The 19,132-nt window shown below is 57.5% G+C and overlaps 2 protein-coding genes across 3 annotated transcripts in view; one reads left to right on the forward strand and one right to left on the reverse strand.

Moving 5' to 3' along the window:
* Positions 1 to 19,132, reverse strand: part of AGAP3 (ArfGAP with GTPase domain, ankyrin repeat and PH domain 3) — a 113,497-nt gene that overhangs the window by 48,728 nt on the left and 45,637 nt on the right. For both annotated transcript variants that reach the window (XM_088519951.1, XM_088519952.1), the window contains exons 6-8: positions 17,765 to 17,899; positions 9,753 to 9,880; positions 1,664 to 1,819 (exon numbers count right to left, since the gene is read on the reverse strand). In XM_088519951.1, coding sequence (XP_088376077.1) covers positions 1,664 to 1,819; positions 9,753 to 9,880; positions 17,765 to 17,899 — 419 coding nt within the window. The remainder of the gene's footprint in view (positions 1 to 1,663; positions 1,820 to 9,752; positions 9,881 to 17,764; positions 17,900 to 19,132) is intronic.
* The window catches only part of LRRC61 (leucine rich repeat containing 61), a 275,533-nt gene continuing 256,506 nt past the window's right edge, over positions 106 to 19,132 (forward strand). The window contains exon 1 of the mRNA XM_088519967.1: positions 106 to 119. The gene's annotated coding sequence lies outside the window, so the exon portion shown is untranslated. The remainder of the gene's footprint in view (positions 120 to 19,132) is intronic.

Here is a 19,132-nt window from a genome sequence, read left to right on the forward strand (position 1 = left end):
CCCTCCTCCCCCACGAGCACGTGCCCAAGCCGGGCGCCCAGCCCGGCGCCACGAGGAGCGAGAGCGTGAACAGCGACAGGAGCTGACGGCGAGTCCAGAACGCGCGGGCGAGCGGCAGCGTGGCGGCAGTGCGTGAGCGCCCGCGCGCTCCGTGCGCGGCAGCAAGCATGAGCGCGAGCAGCGGCGGGGAGCGAGGAGCGTCTGTCGGGAGCGAGCGCGGCAGTGAGCGCGAGCGGGGACGGGGGAGGCCGCGGGGCGCCCCAGGCAGGCTGAGCGCGCGGGGACGGGACGGGGACACCGCGGCGGGGCCTCGCGCAGAGCCGCTGGGATCGGAGGTTGGCGGGGACGGTCTGTCTGCCGGGGCCAGGCACTGCGGGGGGACAGGGCACGTGCAGGGCAGGTGCATGAGATGCCAAGATCGAGCAGAGCACAGGGCCCGCGGGACATGGGAGCAGCAGCTTCGGGGATGTCAGGAGCTGGGGAGATAGGTACACTCAGAGCACGAGGCGGGGGAGCTTTGGATGTCGGCAGCGCGATGACAGGGACATGGGCTATGGGACACTGCAGATTTCTATGCATCCACGATGAGGGCAATGGCAGCTGTTTGCACAGGGAAACACAGAGCAACAGGTACAAGGACGTTGTGGTGGCTGATTCCACAGACAGCGGACACGGGTGTACGGAGAGCAGTGGTGGCCGAGAAGCACAGACACGGGCAGGAGGGAGGGCAGGAGCCCAGCACGCGTACACGGGAGCGCGCTAACGTGGGCAACGCAGGATGTCTCCGCCAGACACGGGCACCGGGAGGACTCGTGCGCTGGGCGCCGGGCCGGCGCGTGGGCTGCGCGGGCAGGTTGTGGGGCAGGGCTGTGCGCACAGGGCAGGGTGTGCGCGGCGCGGGCACGGGCTGCGGGACGGGCTCCCTCGGCTAGCGGGGACACAAAGGCTGCGGAGGGACCCTGCGCCGCCAGGCCCTGGGGATCTGCTGCTCCTGGCACTGCATCCCTGCTGCCTCCCTGCCTGCCTGTGGTTCCAGCCCCTTGTCATGGGGCAGGGGCACCCAGAGTGGCCCAGGAGCATCTGCCGGGGGTGCCAGGGGCCCGGTCTCTGGGACTTTGCTCCGTGCTCTGGGGACATGGACCCTGGGAGGGGAAACACAGGGGTCCCTGTGCGGTGCACGGGCACTGGGAGCCACAGGGGCCACCAGTGCTGCGCACAGGGAGTCGCAGGGGTCCCTGGTGCGGTGCACAGGCACAAGGAGCCTCGCAGGTCACTGTGCATGGGCACAGGGAATCGAGACTCCCCCAGGAAGGACGGGGGAGCTCTGCTGATCCCCCCCATGCTCCGCACGCACCCGCTCGCCTGCAGCTGCTCCTGTGTGTGCAAGAGCAGCTCGCTCTCGCTCGCCCCCGTGCACACGCACATGCAGAAGACGCCTCTCAGCATCACGCTCCCCATGGGGAAAGGCTCCCTCCCTCCGTGCGCCTGCTCCCGCCGGCAGCACTCCTGCACGTGCCCGCCGTGTCCCTGCCCTGTCCCTGCCTGGGCCAGGGCTCGCGTTCCAGCTGACGCGCTGAGCTGGGCCGTGGTGCTGCCCCTTCCCGCTGCCCACCCGCTCAGAGAGCGGCCGCCCCGCACTGCGTCCTGCCCCGGCGCCGCTTACCGTGAATATGTTGGAGCGCCGCTTGGACTGCTTGCGGATGGGGGTGGGCGTGTTGGAGGCCGCGATGGTCTCGATGCGCAGCTCCCGCTGGCTGATGCTGGGCGTGGAGGGCACGGAGGAGGAGTAGTCGCTGAACGCTCCTCCGCCGTTGGTGGCCTAGGGCAGAGGGCAGCAGCATGAGGCACCGGGGACACCGCGGACACGGCCGCCCACCCCTGCAGACCCCTCGTGCGGGCAGGAGCCCTGGACCGGGTCGTGGAGACGCTCGGCACCTCGCGCTGCCGCTGCCAGTCGGGCACTGGGAGAGCTGCTTCCCGCCTCCGCCTTCAGCTTTTCTGCTGGTAAAATGCTGGAGCTTTGAGCTCAGCAGCGAGAAGCGGCAGTCAGTGTGTGGGGCAGTGCACGGGCTGTCGCTGGGAGCTCGGGCAGCGTTCGCAGACGAGGGGCCCGTGCTGCCGGCGCGGGGACGGCCGTGCAGCGCGGGGCCCTTCGGTGTCTACCGGGGCGGCCCATCGCCGCGGCCTGCTGGGGAGAACCCTCCTTTCCCAAAGCTGCCCAATGCAGAGCTGCAGGACAGCCCGGCGCCCACCAGGACCCCAATCCCACGCGGTTCCTTCCCAGCCTCACCAAGACGGCCACGACACCATGTAGATGTGCAGCCCCACAGCCCGGGGCCCGGCCCGCGTCCCCGCTGCTGCGCGGAGGGGTTTACGCAGCCCTAGGGAGCACCCGGCTGTTGTGCCCGTGGACTGATGGCAGCACCCAGGGACACGGGGGGAGCCCGACGTGTCCTCACTGCCAGGCTCGAGGGAGGGGAGGCCTGAGCACCCAGCTTGCACGGACACCTCGGAGATGCATTTACTTTAGACAGGTAACTGTTCATTCCCGTTTGGCCCGCGCACGCTCTACAGACATTGACCTGAAATGAGCTTACAGGAGGTTCCCAGGAGCAACATTCACAAAAAAGCATTTAAAATCTTCAGCCTGGGACATCATGCAGTGACAAAGCACATGGCAGCCTGAGCTCCACGTGCCAGTTCTGCTGATCCTTGAACAGTATTTCAAAAATATTTTGAAGAAACTGCCCATAAAAGGCTAGGAGAGCTCCAGCACCCACTGCCAAAAGCAGCCTACCTCCTCTCAGCTCCTCTGCTGAGATTCAGATGCATCATGGCTGGTTGGAAGAGCACAGCTCCTCAAGCTCTGCAACAGGATAACACACAAAAAGGCCCCTAACAGAAAATAGTTATGTCTACCCTGGGCGACAGCGAATAACCCTGAAACAAAACCCAAGTCTCCTGGGCCCCAGGAAGAAGCCAGGCAGCTGTGGACTGGCATGGTTGGAAGAAAGATCCACTGCTGCAGGAGAGCCCGAGGCACAGGCTGAACATCCCTCTGCCCCTTGCAGCACTTCCAGGCACTACCTGGCCACCAAAATTGCAGCGTACTCATCTTCTGACTTGGAGTAACAGCCCCCAAGAAACGTGGCCTGCAAAAGGACGAAGAAGAACCCAGGAGCGCCCGTGGGACCCAGCCGAGCAGACAGAACCTCCTCAGGGACGGATGCCACGGGCACACGTGCAGCAGGGTCCCCCAGCAAGGCCTGCGTGCCCTCTGCTCCTGCCAGGGTCTGAGCCTTCTTCTACAACCAGGAGTCAAGAAACTTTAGGAATGTGAAAGCGGCTGTCCAGGCAGACCAGCAACTGTGAACCACTCTCCTAGAACACTGTGTAACCTGCACGGAGCCTATACCCTGCCTGATCTTCCATCAAGGAAAAGGACAGAAGACACACGAAAGAAATTACATTGAAAGGAGAGGAGAGGACCATCCAAAAACTCAGCCTGGCTTCTCTCTCTGTGAAGCAGAGCAATGACTTCTGAAGGATGGTATCTGGGTGTGCTGACCACAGAAGAGGAACGTGAGGATGGGCCTCCCCAAAGGCCACACGTGGGGAGTCGACGGCTACTCTTGGCCATCGGGTGCTGCCCTGTGCCACGGGCTGCAGGCAGAGCACAGCGTGAGCCTGCGGGAGCCCCAAACCCCGCAGAGACGGGGGAGCCTCTGACCTGCCGAACGCTGGGATCTGCTCTTGCCACGTCCAGGCACAGAACGAGGCTGGGCTGAGAAGCAAATGCAGCCGGAGGCTCCCCCGAGGCCACGCAGCCCTAGAGGCCCTAGATGGAACTCGACGGGGCAGCCAGGCATCAAGCACACTCTCCCTGCTAAGCTCTGAGTGTTTCAGTATCTGTCAGTACATTTATACAGCCATAGCTGGAGAAGGATTCAGTTCAGAAGACACTGTAGAGTTTGAGCCCCTGACACAGTGGTGGGACAAATCCTAGGGCTGCTAGGAGACGGACCTAGGAAGATTCCTTGGAAGGAATCCTGCTAAACTGTGTTTTATAGGTTACATCTCACTGTAACCTCGATATCAACTTTTGCCTTGCTAGAACGAAACCTCGCTCTTAGCCCACAAACTTGCCTGGTGCTGGGACAAGGCAGGGGCCGTGTTTCCTGCAGGGCCATGGACACGCGGGAGTCCTGCGGCACCCAGGCCTCGCAAAGGGGCCGTGTGGGTACGGAGACCACCCTGGGGAGCGGGGACCACCCTGGGGCCGCGGGGCCACCCTGGGGAGCGGGGACCACCCTGGGGCCGCGGGGCCACCCTGGGGAGCGGGGGCCACCCCGGGGAGCGGGCGGCAGCCCTGGCGCGTCCTGCTCGCCCGAGCACAACGCTCAGGAGCAACCCGGGCACCCAGAACGCACCGCGGGGACGGGCGAGGACCAGGGCAAGAGGACGTGTTTGGGCAAATCCTGCATTTTGCTCCTGGCAGCCATTCTGCTGATGTACCCAAACAACCACAGCTTGTCTCCATCAAAATCAAACACGGGAGGTTGTAGTTTACCAAAACACACGCAGGACAAATCCTGCCAGCAGCGCGCACTGGTGGGGAGCACTTCAAAGAGGGGCAGCTGTGCCACAGGTGCTCGAGCAGGGTTTAGCTCAGGTGAAGCCAAACTGCTTCAACCCTGGGCAAAAGAAGGCACGAGGTGGAACAAGGGAGTGAAATATGGGAAGGGCCCTGAGGGGCACAGAGCAAACAGAGGCCACCAGCTCAGCACCTGAACGGGAACAGGGAAGAAACCGGAGCAGGGGATAGAGCAGGACAGCGCGGCGGAGCGCTCCGGGAGCCGAGCTCGCTGCGGGACGCGGCCCCGCACGAGGAGCCGCAGACACCGGTGCAAAGCACCCGCGCGCTGACCGTGCCTTGCTGAAACACGCTGCAACGGGCAAGGACAGCTCCTGCTGCCGAGCACAGGCCAGCTCTAGCCTGGGCTTCCTTTCACTTGTTAACTTTAAGTTTCTAGCCCTGTTCTTGACCGAAGAGGATGGCGAGGACGCTACGAGTGCTGCAGACCCAGAGCAGCCCGAGCATTAACGCGGGACACCCCGTCCCGATGAGGCGGAGTGGGGTGCAGGCGGCACGGAGCGGCCAGGACGCAGCACGCGGAGATGCGGCCTGCGGCGCCGCGTTACCGCCGGCAGAAAGACGGACGGGCAGCCGAGGCTTCCCACCCTCCTCCATCGGCACCGCAGCCCTGGAGAAGCAGGGGGAAGGGGCAGGAGCACTGGGGAGACGAGGTGGAAGGGCTCTCGGGGTGTTGTGAGCAGCCACTGGCCCCAGCTCCCACCCGCAGCCCCGGGGTAAAGGGCAGGCGCTGCCAGGAGGGAACAGGGCCCCAAACCCACCAGACCTGCTCTCCTCGCCAGGGCGCACAGACAACCCGCGCATCAGCAAGAGCTTCCCCGGGGAGGCACCGCAGGGCCCCCAGGCTCTGAGCAGCTCTGAACTGATGCCAAAAGCAAACGTGCTTCCTGTGAGCTGCTGGGAAAGGTCCAAGGTCCATCCCCGAGGGCACCTGCGGATCGCTCACACGGAGCGCGCAGGCTCCCGGGGGCTGATCCCAGCCCTCTGGTGTCTCAGAAGACCGGACTGATGCTGAGCAAATTACTTAAGAGTCACAGTGCATTCAAACTGCTTGTGGAAAATCCCGGCCACCAGCTGACCTTTCCCTACAGTTCCCACCGAAGCGGGGAACAAGGCAATAACATACTCTGCAGAAATGTCCTGAATCCCAAAGACCAGGGTGAAACCAGGGCCCCTGGCTAGTTCCAGAACTGCTTCCTGAGGAGGAACCTCCGCGGTGCGGGGACACCCAAGGAGCTCGCTCAGCCCGGTACCGCCGCCAGCTCGCAAAGGAGGGAAGCTCTCCTGGACAGACGTGACCACCCGGGGCCTCCTCTCCCGCAGGAACACAACGAGCTCGCTGCACTGTCACGGGAGCAGACGAGCGGCAGCCCTTCCCAAAACACCGTCCTGGAGCACCCAACCACTCCAGAGCAGCCGTGCTCGGGCCTAGCGCGAGAGGCAGGGCTGGCGCCCCGCTCCTGCCCGCTCCGAGGGGGCCCTTGTGGGCACCGCTTGTTGCCACCCCGAGGGCGACCGCAGACACAGATGCCCAGGGCAGGGAGGCGGCAGGGAGCAGCACCCCCTGCTCCTCGCGGCCGCAGCCCTTGACCTTGGCTGCGGCTGGGGGAAGGGGGACCCCATCCCGCGGGAAGGGTGCACGATGTCACCAGCAGCCCTCGGAAGGCAGCGCACGAGGGAGACGGACCCGCGACAGCGACGGCCCCTCCGGCCGCAGCCGGCTGCAGGGCGCCGAGCGGCACCGCTGTCCCCACGTGACCACACGCCAGTGCCCGTGGCTCCTGCTGCCCAAGGGCTCGCGTGCAGGTGCCAGGCCTGGTTTGCACACAAGCAGTACCCAGGAAAAGAGGGAATATTGTTTCCGGTGTCTTTCCTCAGTACCTCAACATCTAGTAGCAGTAAAAGACAAATAAACATAAAAAGCCTAATCTGTATTTTATTCTAGCTTCTTTCCATCAGAAAGAAGCCGGAGTCACAGCCACTGCCGCCGCCACCGCCGCCGCGGCACAGCGGGCTCAGCGGAGACACCGGGCTCTTTGCGCCCGCGCTGCCGCAGCTGCTGCGACGCCGGGGGCTGCGGTTGCTGTGCCCAGCATGGGCCGTGTGTCCCGCACGGGAAGCAGGTCCCTGGGCACCTGGGCACACAAGCTCCTCTATCCGGATCCACTTTAGACACGTCAGGGATCGATTCAAGAGTTTCTCAAAGCCACTTGGATTTGCTTCCACGGCTTTTTCCCAGCCTCCTTTGGGGGCTGGGAAACAGTTCCAGACCTTCCTGCTCAGGCCAAGGGAGAATGAGGAATTACTTTGCTGGTTTCTGCACCCACTCATCAGTTTTATTGCTTCATATTCTATTTATGGAAGTGCTTTTTGTGAGGGAGATGTGTAACCACAAAGCAGACCGCGGGAGCAGCCGCTGGGAGCGGAAAGGGTCTGTGCCCCTTGCTGAGGCCATGGAAGATCCCAGGAGCAGAGATCAACTTCGATCCCTGATGTGGCACAGGGATTTGGGAGCGTGGGAGGCACACAGCCCGAGAGGCTCAGAGCACAGCCAGGACGTGGCATGTCATCTCTGCTGACACCTCTATAGTCCAGGCAATCAACGAACATTTCTGGCTTAAAAAGGCTTCCCAATTAGCACTGTTTTCCCATCAGAAAGTTCTGGTTCCCCCAGAACAACCTCGACTTGCTCGGTGCAGCCATGGGAGCACAGCAAGGGGCTGCTGCTCCAGGCCCCGTCTGGGGCCGAGGAGGCAGCACTCAGCTCCACACAGGAGTCACCAGCAAGCTGCCCTCAAAGGACCTTGTGGAGCTCTGTGCAAGAACAGGAGAGGACAGAGGCCTCTGAGCAGGACCCTTCAGCAAAGCCCAGGACACACAGACACCGCTTTTGATGGCCAGTCTTGGTTCGCCACAGCCAGTCTTAAACCCTCCCTTCTGTTCTAGCACCTTCTGTTTTGTCAAAAGTTTTTCCTTTCCTAGTTTTAAGGGGTTAGGTTTTCTCCATTTCACGCTCCGTTTTTCTAAGCTAAACAAGCCAAGCACTTTATTTCCTCTCATACTGGGATCTCCCCTCCCTCCCACTGGCATTTTTCTGTTCCTACTCCAGTTTCAATGCACATTTAGGCATGAGCAACTGGTATGAGACTGAGAAGCCTGGTGTCTCCCACTCTACCCCACCAGGAACACACAATTATCTCCACTACAAACCTGCTGCCCAATACAGCAAGAACCATGAGAAAACCTCCGCTAGGACCCTCTTCTCATACTGTGGACATCGAAGAAAATATTAGAGTATAACTTGGCCCCAAAGAACATTGCCCTTGGCCATCTTTCACCACATCCCCGTTTCAGTACAATTGGCCTCTTCCTCCCAGACAGTATTCAAGTATTTACATTCTGCAAAGAAGATACTCGGGTTACCAGAGATCCTCAAATCTGCATCTTCTCTGAACTTGCCCCTCACCTCGGGTTCCTCCTACTCAGCCGCTCAGAGACGCCCGTGCGCTGCCACAGCGCAGGGCACAGCACGGCCGCCGGCGTCGCGCAGAGCGCCGCGCTCCCTGTCCCCGCGTCCCAAACCGCGGGACACGAGCGAGCTCTCATCGGGAAGCAACACGGCTTCGTTACGCGGCTCTGGCTGGTCGCAGGACTCGGCACATCCTCCATCTCTGTCTACACTGGCTGCTGTCAAGGGGCTCTGGAGCACCGGGAAGCCCCCACAGGTCCCTGCAAAAATCTGTAAAGAACTACTTTTAGTCCAGCATTAGAAATGTATATAGCCTGGGACAAACTCCATGCCGGTATTTCAAACCTCTAAACGTAAGGGTCAAACCAGTGGTTGCGGATCTCACCCATGTTTGTATGGCAGCAATCTCTCCCATTGGGGCGTCAAACATCCACCCAGTGCCTGGGCAGACTCAGATATACCCTGGGGTTCAAGACCCATCTCCTTGTGGAAAAACAGCACCAGTCTGGCAGAATCTCGCTAAACTGGCTTCGCTTTTTCTTCGGTTTCCATATTCCTCTCAGCCCTTCACTACTCCCCTCTTAAAAAGCTGTTCCAAGCTTTGCTCACTGGTGAGGAGGCTCAAGGGCTCGCGGCTGCCCTGACTGCTCCAGCTCCCATTACTCATAAACAACTGCTACTTTGGCAGTCTGAGAGCATCACACCAAGCAGGACAAACTTCGTGAAGCCCTCACTGCAGACCCTGTGATTTCACATGCTTCAGAGCTGGAATCTGTTGGCTTGATTGCCCCAAGAAACAAACATTCAAGGTGTTTCGCCTTCCTCTTCAGACAGCCACCTCAGCATTCGTGTGCTCACCAGACACTGAAGCAGAGCCTGGACACAATTATGGGGCTCTCCAAAGGGTGTCTTTTGCCAGGCACTCACCACGGCAGCCTGCTTTGGCTCTGACCTGTCCCTCCTGTATGATCCACAGCCAGAGAAGGCAGCCTGGCTTCACTGCCTTCGAGCACGGGGACCATGAGAGCCCCTGCCAAGCTAAACCTGCGCCCAAGGAAGAGCAAAGAACCCTTTCCTGTCAGAAAGGAGAGCTTCCAGAGAGCTCCTTCCTCTTCTGTGCTACTGGGTCCTCTAGGAGCCCCACTATTGAATCCTCCCTGTTAAACACATCCCTAAAAAGTCCACCTGCACATGAACACCAGACCACCAGCCTGCTGCTTGCAGGCGAGCAGGCCCTCTAAGGCCATCCATGCCTGTCTACATCCCATTCCAGGGGACAGGCATGCTGCTTTTCTGAGGCTGCCAGGCTGAGGCCGGTTTCATGGACCTCCCTTCGGTTTTGCCCAGGAACTCAGGGTGCTCATGACTCTGCAGCGAACATCTCCACAACGCTAGAGACCATGAGCCAGGTCTGACAGTTTACACATAAACATGGTGTCAAGGCAAGCAACGAGCTGTTCTGGGCTATCAACGGCAGCTTCTGGGGTGACAACCACGTTGCTATTTCCAAAAGCTACAGCAGGGCTTTAGTCTGAGTCCAGTTCCAGGCTAAACAGGCTGTGTAGTGAGTGAGGAGACCTGCAGGTGTGGGGAGAAGTGTACGGGGTCGCGGGCTTTCCCATTTCCCACCTGGTTGATGTGGACAGAGGGAATGGAGGCTGCAGAGACAGACGAATGGCTGGGTGAATTGGGCAAGGACTTGCAGGGACCGATGGAAAGCTGCTGCTTCTTCCGTAGAGCCACCACCTTCTGGGCCACTGAAAGAGAGAGAGACAGCGTCAGAGCATGAAAAACGTCTTTCTCCACGCTTCAAATTTTCAGAGTGCTTCGGTAAGACCCAAATCCTTCTTCCCAAAGAAGCCACCCTATGTCAACAAGGAGGACTTGTGCAGAACATCTAACGTCGCTGTTGCCCTGCAGGAGGCAGGACCGGCTGAGCCACTGAAGGCTGCCTGCTCCCGTGGGTCTTGCGTGAAGCAGTGGATTAACATGGGCACCAGAGACAGGTGGAGCCCAGGGTTGCTGTGGAGGAAGTCCCGGGTAGCCAGAGTCGCTTCCCAGTGACTGTCTCGAAGCTCCCAGTGCTTGCTCAGCAGCTGCACTTCAGAGAGGCTCCTGCGACCAGGACGGAGGCTCTGACAGGGGCTGCAGCAGCCACAGGAGCCAGTTACTGAAGTGAACAGCCCAGGCACGGCCACTTCCATCACCTGAGCTCTTCTCACCCTCACAGTCTCTAGATGTTCTAAAAACTAAGGTTAAAAACCACCCTTCTGTTTCCTGTGACCTCACTACCAGCTCACAGCAGCCCCAAATTGCACTCCAGAGTTCCAAATCTCCCACCCTTGCACCATAAAGCATGACAGCAAACAAGCTGGGCTTGGGAGGAATCTGGGGGAGCACATTGCTCTGAAGAGCAGGGAGGGAGCAATATTACACACACAAGCAGGCACATGGAAGCTGGAAAATCAGCTTTCCTTGCAGGGCAGGACGACACCAACAGCCACTGCTGCCTTGGGCACTGCTGTCCTTGCGAGGACTCCAGGGGTTCTGGCCCCCCGTGGCTCTGGCCTCGGCAGGGGAGAACACAGTGCGGCTGGCACACACTGGGAATTTCCATTGCATTTCCAGACATGGAAATAGGGTCTGATGCAGGCAAAACTTAAATCCAGCAACAGGAGAATGATTAGGAAAAAAAAGAAAAAAAGGAGATTATCCATCACAGAACACAAGCAGGAGGCTTTTTACGAGGCGAGCCTGAAGTCCTCTCATCCTTCATGCTGCTGAAGCAACAAAAACGCTCCGGTCAGAACGTCCTGAGCGCACGAAGGCCACCGGCCCCGAATGCCCCAGCAGCCAACATCCCCTAAAGGGACCAGCCCCAAATACCATTCACTTAGAACAGGAGTTCATCAACCTGGAGCAAAATTCCTACCACAGGACATTTTCTAGGAAGCTTATTCAAGAATGTTGTGACAGCTGAGCACCCAACAGCAGGCCAAGGACAGCTTACGAAGTCTCAAGTAGACTGGAGTCCAAAATAGATGGCACGAGATGAGAAGGGAAGTTTCTGCACGGCCCACAGAGAAAAATCTTTTTGCTCTTCAGGGCAGAGGCTTTTATGCAATTCAGAATTTCACTGGAGAAATCAAACTGAAGGCAGTAAATTTCCCAACGTGCAGGATGCAGGATGGTCCAAATATAGAGGAAGAGGAAAGGTGAGAGCGTTCTCTTGGGAAAGTGAGGCTGAAGCAGCCGCCAGTGGGAAAAAAAGGAGACTCAGAAAAGATTCAGGAAAACCTCACAGTCAATGCTGTCCTGTGCAAGCAACCTGGCAGAGTCCCTACCTTGTCACCCATTCTGCATCATTAATGGCAACAGCGGAATCACGAGGCTGGCAGGACCACACTGGCCGTCATAAACCAACAGAATGGAGGGACCTCCACGTTTCTGCTGCTGGGCCGAGGTCCTCCCACCTGGGGAACAAGGGAGGCTCCAGAGGCAGCGTGTGGGTTGGTTTGCCAGCAGGATGCCCTTGCTCGTGACACGGAGCTCCGCGACGCGCGAGCCCTGCAGCAGCGCAGAACCTCCGCCCCGTGCCGCGTCGCTCGGGTTTGTCAAATACGACGGATGGTGGTACAGCGTACACAGCTCTTGAGCAGCACACAACTCATTGTACAGTTTATCACCACACTTTGTTCTAGGCATTCGGAAGAAAAATCTCCCGTACAGATGCCACCAGGAAGAGTCAGTAATGTGAGGAGATTCTGGATAAAGAGGGGATGTCCAAAGCGGCACGCAGAAATAGCTCTACGGAAACATCATCCGGAGGGATGGCACCTTTTGGAATCACTGGCCTTACACACAGCCCTGCACATTACTTCTTGGCCTCTCCATGGAAATACTCCTGCTGAGCTCTCACTCGCTAGTCAGGAAGATGCAGCAAATGACAAAGAAATGACACTCATATCCCACAGGTCCACTCAGCACACAGAAACCCAACAAGCAACTCCCGCATGTAGGAGACACAGCCATCCCTGCACTTCCAAGCTAAAATCCAAACCTGCAACCTCATTACAGAGGAGGGAAGATGAACAGAAGACCTAGTGCAAGCACTCCAGCAGAAGGCTCTGTAGGTGATGGGAAAGGCAGCCTGGCAATGCCAGGGCACAGCTCTGCTCCCCAGTGCTCTGGGCGAAGGCAGGAGAGCCGCGCTCATCTCAGCTGGACGCAGAGGAAGCCAGGAGCAACCTGGAGAAGAGACCTGGGCCGCCCTCCTCTCCATGTCCTCCCATGAGCGAAGCCGGATCCTCCTCAAGACCAACTCCAGGACAATCCCGGACAAAGGGCTCCTGACAATTTGCTCCCTCACCTTTGCATGGTAAAGAAATATTGTTAAAATGATACCCAGAAGGCTGAGGTGCCTCCACATGGTGGCTTCCCGCTGTTGTCCTGGTACCTGCCGACTTCTAAGCGATTGCTGCATTACCAGAGTTCTGTGAAGGTAATTCTGAGAATAAAGGTCATTAATAAAGTACATGGGAAGATGTGCTCCGTGCCAGCTCTTGCTTCACTGGGAGCTCTGCTATGAGTAAAGCCGCCCACTAATCCAGCCCTCGGGGTGACCCAGCCTGGCCACCAGTGACACTCTGAGCCTAGAAGGCCAAGTCTGCAGAGTCCTGGACACTGCAGTGCAGAGCTCAGCTTAAATCGCTCAGCTTTGTGCCAGGGTCATCCCCAAACTGAACCTGCAGCCAGAGGCGACTGTTCTCCCTTTTTACCAAAGCAGGAACTGCGGCGACAGCTGATGCTGGAAACAGCCTTGCAACAGCCAGAGATCAAACACCCAGAGACTGCTCTAGGCACAGAGAGAGGAACGGTCCCTGTCACAGCGGGGCAGGAAGGAGGGCACTGCAGCACACGGAACCTGCCCCGTCAGCGATGCAGACACCGCTCTGTGTCTAGAGCGTCGCCCACACTCAGCAGCACCACGTGCAGACTGCACCAAACTGCACGCAGCAGAGCGGGAGGAAGATGCGAGCCTCGTCCTTGGAGTGCACGCTAGGAGACGCACGGTGGTTCCCCCACGCGCTGTCCTAGAGCAGCGTCACACGCATTGCTGCGCAGAAAGGGCAGTGCTCACCCACTCCCAGACGAGACAGAAGGGCCCTGTGGGAACAGCGATGCAGCACATGCACTGCACAGGCTGCACGGAACAGCCCCCGTGAGGAACGCAGGGACCGCAGGGACCGCAGGGCGCTCTCCTTCTCCTGCTCGCACCGCGGAAGCCCAGTCGCGTCCCTGGGCTGCAGGGACAGGCAGCCGCTGTGTGCACCGAGCTGAAGCAAGTGCTGAAGAACGCAGGCGAACACGGGGCCTGGCTGCAAAACCGCCTCTCCCGCGAGGGGAACTCCCCTCGGTCCAGCAGGCCCCGAACCAGAGGCGCCACCAGGGCTCCTCAGGAAAGGCCACCGACCCGCTGTGCAACAGCTCATCCTGCCGCGTCAGCTTCTTCCAGAACTGGGCCCTGGAATCCCCGGACGGCTCCCAGGCCCCAGGACACGTGGGGCAGGCGCCTGGCTCTCCTCCGGCGCTCCGTCTCCGTCCCTCCCGTGCCACGGCGGCGCGGCCGGGACGCTGCGCTCTCCCGCAGTTCAGCGGGCAGCTGAATGCACCGAATGCGTGACGGTTTCTCCAGATCTTCCCCAAAACGGTGGCGCTCCATGTTCCACGCGCCACTCGTGATTACTGCCGCGTGTTTCTCCGCAGCTCTCCAGACCTGAGCAGCACGCTTTCCTCCACGGGTACCCCTGCCCTAGAGCTGGATGTCTCCATGATGTGTGGGTGCATCCCGAGCCACCCGCGCTCTCCCGGGAGCGCTCTGCTGAACCCGGTGCACACAGGGGCAGAGCCTCCCGGCGCGGCGGCACGAGACCGAGCGCTGCAGGAAACGTGACCGTCCCCGGGCACGGGCGGGATCCCGGCCCCGGGCACAGGCTCCCAGGGGCCAGGGCAGATCTCTGCACCTCCAGGCTGATCCTCGCATCCCGCAGCACCCCACAGCACCCCACAGCACCCCACAGTGCCCCAGGGATGGACAAAGCCTCTTCCACACAGGAACTCAGACGGACCCTGAGAAAGCCCGACATGCAGAATACAGCACTTCCCTAGGACGTTTTTTCCAATAGTTAAAAAGAGGGATATTGAGGGAAAATAAAGATCTGTAAAATGTGAATTTGACAGGCTTCAGCTTCAGGCATTAGATCTCCGCTCACCTGCAGAGCCTTAAAGAACCTGTGATTTTCTCCCCATGTAGATACTCAGATATTGCCATCAAGTCACCTCCCAGTCTTCTTGCTGATAAATTGAATGACAGCTTCTTTTAGTACCTCACTGTTGAGCGTTTTTGCCAATCTTTGACAATTTTTTGTGGCTTTTTGTTTTTTATCTTCTCAGTTTCTCTTTTTTGAAATGCTGATTCCCAAATTTGACAGCACACTCCAGCAATGCTCTGCTACCGCTTGCAGAGATAAGAACCCATCCACGTGTGCACTTGATGCTCCCCTGTTTATGCACCCAAGGGCACCATCAGGCTCCTGTAGGGATCCATGTAGGGATCACCCATGCTCCTTGTTCCTGCACACCAGGAGCATCTGGCTACACATTAACTTTGCCTGAGCAGTCTCGACTATCGCACGTGCTGGGATCCTCCCTCTCTGGGGTCTTCTGGATTTCCCCCTCAGCCTCACTGCCCTTTGCTCCTCCTCACAGTTCACAAACCCCTCTCCATCCTCCTTCCCGACCAGGAATAAAACCAGGGGAGAGGTGAGCACGGCGCCTTGCAGACACTGAGAAGGAGCCTCTAGCAGCAGGCGATGAGGAAGAGCTCGCTGCGCGGACCTGGGGCCAACAGCTCCAAGCCCTGCTCTCACACAGGGGTTTTCATCTCACACCTGGCCATTTATCATGCTGTCTACGCTCCCTGAGGTCAAAGAGAAAAGAACACCCCCAGAGCACAATTTGTTTCATCTTGAGATTAAAAAGGAGGAGAAGCAGCCAAGCAAAGAGCAGCACCTAATCCTGCAGCCCCTTCTCCTCCCCTTCTCAACTCCACCTTCTGCCGTTCTTCACAATATTGTCCTTCAGAGAAGGGGGACAACTAGTCCTTATGCTGATCTGGAGGAATCTACTGAACAAGTTTAGTGACAGACAGTAGCAAACACTTTCTAGAAGCCCACATCAACTGTGTAGCCTCTCCATTGCTCCAGGCTTGCTCTGCAAGATGTTGAGTTGGTTTAACAGATCCTGCCCTACCAGGCCTGTGGAAATATTCGCTATCTTCACCTATGCACAGTGGTTCTCTCCTACCATGTCTCCATCACTCACTATAAAGAAAGAAGGAAGGAGGGGAGACAGGCAACCAAGGACCAAGACAATTTTCCTCACATCTGAAAACAGAAATACATTTGCTTTTCTCCATATACAAAACTTTGCCAGCAAGTCAAACAAAGCCGTTGTTTAGTTCTTTGTAACTCCTGTGGCCACCATGAGCTCATGGACCACTCTTCAGAGGCTCCTCTATCAGCATCTCCTCTGGATCTGCGTTTCACCGAGGTGCCCAGACCACATCATGGTGAACAGAGGCTCTGGAGCCGCCCCTCCTCGTGGCCCTGAGGCCACTCCGTACTCCCCAGCTCGGGAAGCTCTTGGAGCAACCCCTCTGCAGCAAGTCCATTAACAGGAGTGCCCTGGGCAGCCATCCTGGTGAAGGGGGGTGTCGGAAGACATGAAGCCCGAGAAACACTAGAGGCTGCCAAACCACGAGACTGTGACAGTCCAAAGATCATAGCGGCACGACAGGAACCGAGAGTTCCTCACCCTGCAGTTACTTGCTGCCTTCTTGAGCTCCTCTTTTCCTGTCTCCAGATGAGCAGGGGTAACTCCCGGCCATCTTTGAAGCTCATGAAGACTCTACAGTTCAAAGCTTTTCTGATGAAAAGTGCATTTGGCAATAAGAATATTACTGGGTCCTAGAGTCAGTCCTAGGTCTACACTTGAGAACAGGATATCAGCAAATGGAAGAAGGCCAGAAACAGCCACAAAGTTACATCAGGGTCTAGAAAATCTAGTCCAGAGAGACCGACAAAACTTGACCAGTTCAGTCCAACAAAGCAAAGGGTCACAGGCAGAAGGGGCTTCACAGAGCAGAGAAGCTTTAGCTGGACAAAGATAGAGGGAGAGTCAGCATGTGAAGCTGAGGCCAACAAGCATGTAACTGGAAAGAGCAGACGGCCTGAGGACACAACAAAGTCTGTCTTTGGGGGCAGTAATGCAGCAGGGTATTTCTGCCTGATGATACTGCCCAGCTTTTCCAGGAATACCAAGCCAATGCAGAGGCTGATGGGTGCAGGGGGATCCCTTGCTTGGCTGGACGGAGGTCCAAGTGGGATGATTTGGAAGGTGTCTCTCTTGTCCGGTGTGTCAGACCGTCTTGGAGGTGGAGCAGCAGCAGCAGAACTCCACCTGCTTCTGCAGGGCAGCAAGCACTTTGGCTATGAACCTCGGCCCATCAACAGCACATTGCTGGAAGCTCAGAGACTTGTGCAGGGGAAGGAACACGGCAAGCGCCAGCCCAGAGGAGGAAGGAGGCCCTGGAAGCCACTGGCAGGCTCGGTCCTGTGTCCTGCCCACAGACTGTCTCGCTGTGCTGCAGTGAACTCAGCAAGATCTTTGGCTTTGGACAGTCCTGCTGCACTATTTGGAAAACTAAGTTTCCAAACTCTCTCCATGCCACCTGTCCCGCCTGCACACACTCCTCTACCAGCTCCGCTGTCTTCCTCTCCCCGCAAATCTGTCCTGCTCAGCCGCTCAGCCCTGCGCAGACCCTTCCCTGGCGGCCTCCGTCCCCCTGGCACTGAGCAGAGAGGGCCAGTTGCACTCCAGAAGACAAGGCTGGGAAAGGCAGAGGGGAATACACAGACCCACTCGAGGACAGGTTTACCTGAGCAGAGAGCACGCTCCTCGGATGCGCTCTGGGCTCCCTCTTCCACCTGTAGCAGCCCTGCTGTATGAATCCTCCTCAAAGTCTGACTAGAAATACTTTTCCCTCACACTCTTCCCACTAGAAACAGCTGCTCCACCTGGCTATTTGGTTGCGGCTCTTCTACCCTTAATGCCCAGTGTTTTCCTGCTTCCTCTTCTCCTCCACCATATGTAATCAAACCATTTCTCCAGGCTCGTAAGTCCTTTGGTTCATCCAGCCTGCTGTGCTGCACAGGGCCACCACAGGGATGTCCCCTAGAGCCTCTCTGGTGTCCAGCACAAGGGGCTACCCAGTACACGGTGCTATGTGTGTGAAAGGGAGAAGGTGCTGCTCTGCAGTAGTCCTCCTTTCACACAGCCCTGCAGCTCATTTATGCATCATGCACAAGGGAATCAGGCCACGCACGATCATCAAGTCTGGCCCTTAGGACTTGCTCTTTGCACATAATGTGACTGCAGGTGAAGTTAAGTCTAACTTTCTGTGCCTTCACTGGAGCAGTCCTTCCTAACTGGGAGCTTGTGGTCCACTCATTGCAAGCCTACACATTGACACAGCGCTGCTGCCCCGTCCTGCCCAGATCCCTCCACCCGACTGCAGTTACCGTCCTGGAAGACTCGCTCCACATTCAGTCCGTAGGTAGCACAGGTCTCATAGTACGTGCAGCGCTTCAAATCATTGGAGAGCTTCCGTGCTCGGGAATCATCAATGACCCGGGGATTTGTGGCACTGATGGCATCTGGAAACCAAAGGAAGAGGAGGTTAGAAAACAAGCTTCCACGTGCCATCCGTTCATGGGGCACAGCTCACATTCCTGCCCCTGCTCCATTCCTCGCCTGCTGAGACATCCACCTTCCCAGTACACCCGCTGTGCTATCAGTGTATGAGATACTGATGTTCCACGTTTGTAGAAACATGGATTTGTTAACATTTTTCAAATAACCTGATGGAACTTTCCTAGCCATGCAGACACTGACATTTCTGAAGACAGAGGAATGATCTCCCAGAACCCAGTTCAAAGCGTGGCTGCCAACGCGAGGCAGCAGGGCTGCTCGGCACTGGAGCTGCCACCAAGAACGCACAGGACAACATTATGAAGAGTGCACCGTGCAGAAGGACACCTGATAGGACAGAGACAGCTTGGGCCATAGCAAGAAGAAGCTAGAGAGTTCACAGATGTCAGAGACAGCCAACTTATTACAATCCATCAGTGTATGATTGGTCATGGAAGCTGTAGGTACCAGCTACTCATCTCCAAGTCTGCCTCAGCTGCAGAGTAAAATGGACTTACCAGCATATCCCAAACGTTTTAGATCTTTAATCTTCACCGATTACAGTCGGACTTTCAGTTAAGTGGGAAAGGATTCACCTGCTAGGATGCACTCAGAGTTATGCTTTCATTGTTAGACCGTGCTAAAAATGGGCTTAAACTGTATGCCAGCTGGCAACTAAGTTCTCATGCGGTATGGAAAAACTATCTTCCCAAGAAGAAACTGATCTGAACTCCTTAAGACATGCCAGGGACACACGGGCTGTAAGTGAACCTGGTCAGGAGCAGTCAAAGGTGTGCTAGGCTTGTCATTAAGAAGAATTCTTCTAGAGCTGGTCCACAGAGTTCCTTTGTACGACTGTACCACGGCTGTGACCTCAAGCTGGCTGTAAATCTGGGACAACAGTGACCACCGGGCCCCCGGTCACATTGTTCTTTCTCAGTCCTGAGACTCCACAATATCTTTTTGCACCCCCAGCCCAGCCCTGAACCAAGATCCTTCAGTCCTGAAAGTAATTCCACAAGTATCAGAAATTTAAAATGTTCATTCTACTCTTTATCCAGGATCCAAAGCAGACACCACTGAGATTCCTCTTCCACTGTCCTTGCCTGAGTTCCAACCCTATGATCTTTGTCCTCATGAAGAGTATGATCCCACCAGTGTATCCCAACGCTCAGGGACTGAGTTCTGCCACAACCTTC

The sequence above is a fragment of the Tinamus guttatus genome, unplaced genomic scaffold (assembly GCF_059628265.1).
Source record: "Tinamus guttatus ecotype Peru unplaced genomic scaffold, ASM5962826v1 Tinamus_guttatus_pri_ptg000078l, whole genome shotgun sequence".
Lineage (NCBI taxonomy): Eukaryota > Metazoa > Chordata > Aves > Tinamiformes > Tinamidae > Tinamus > Tinamus guttatus.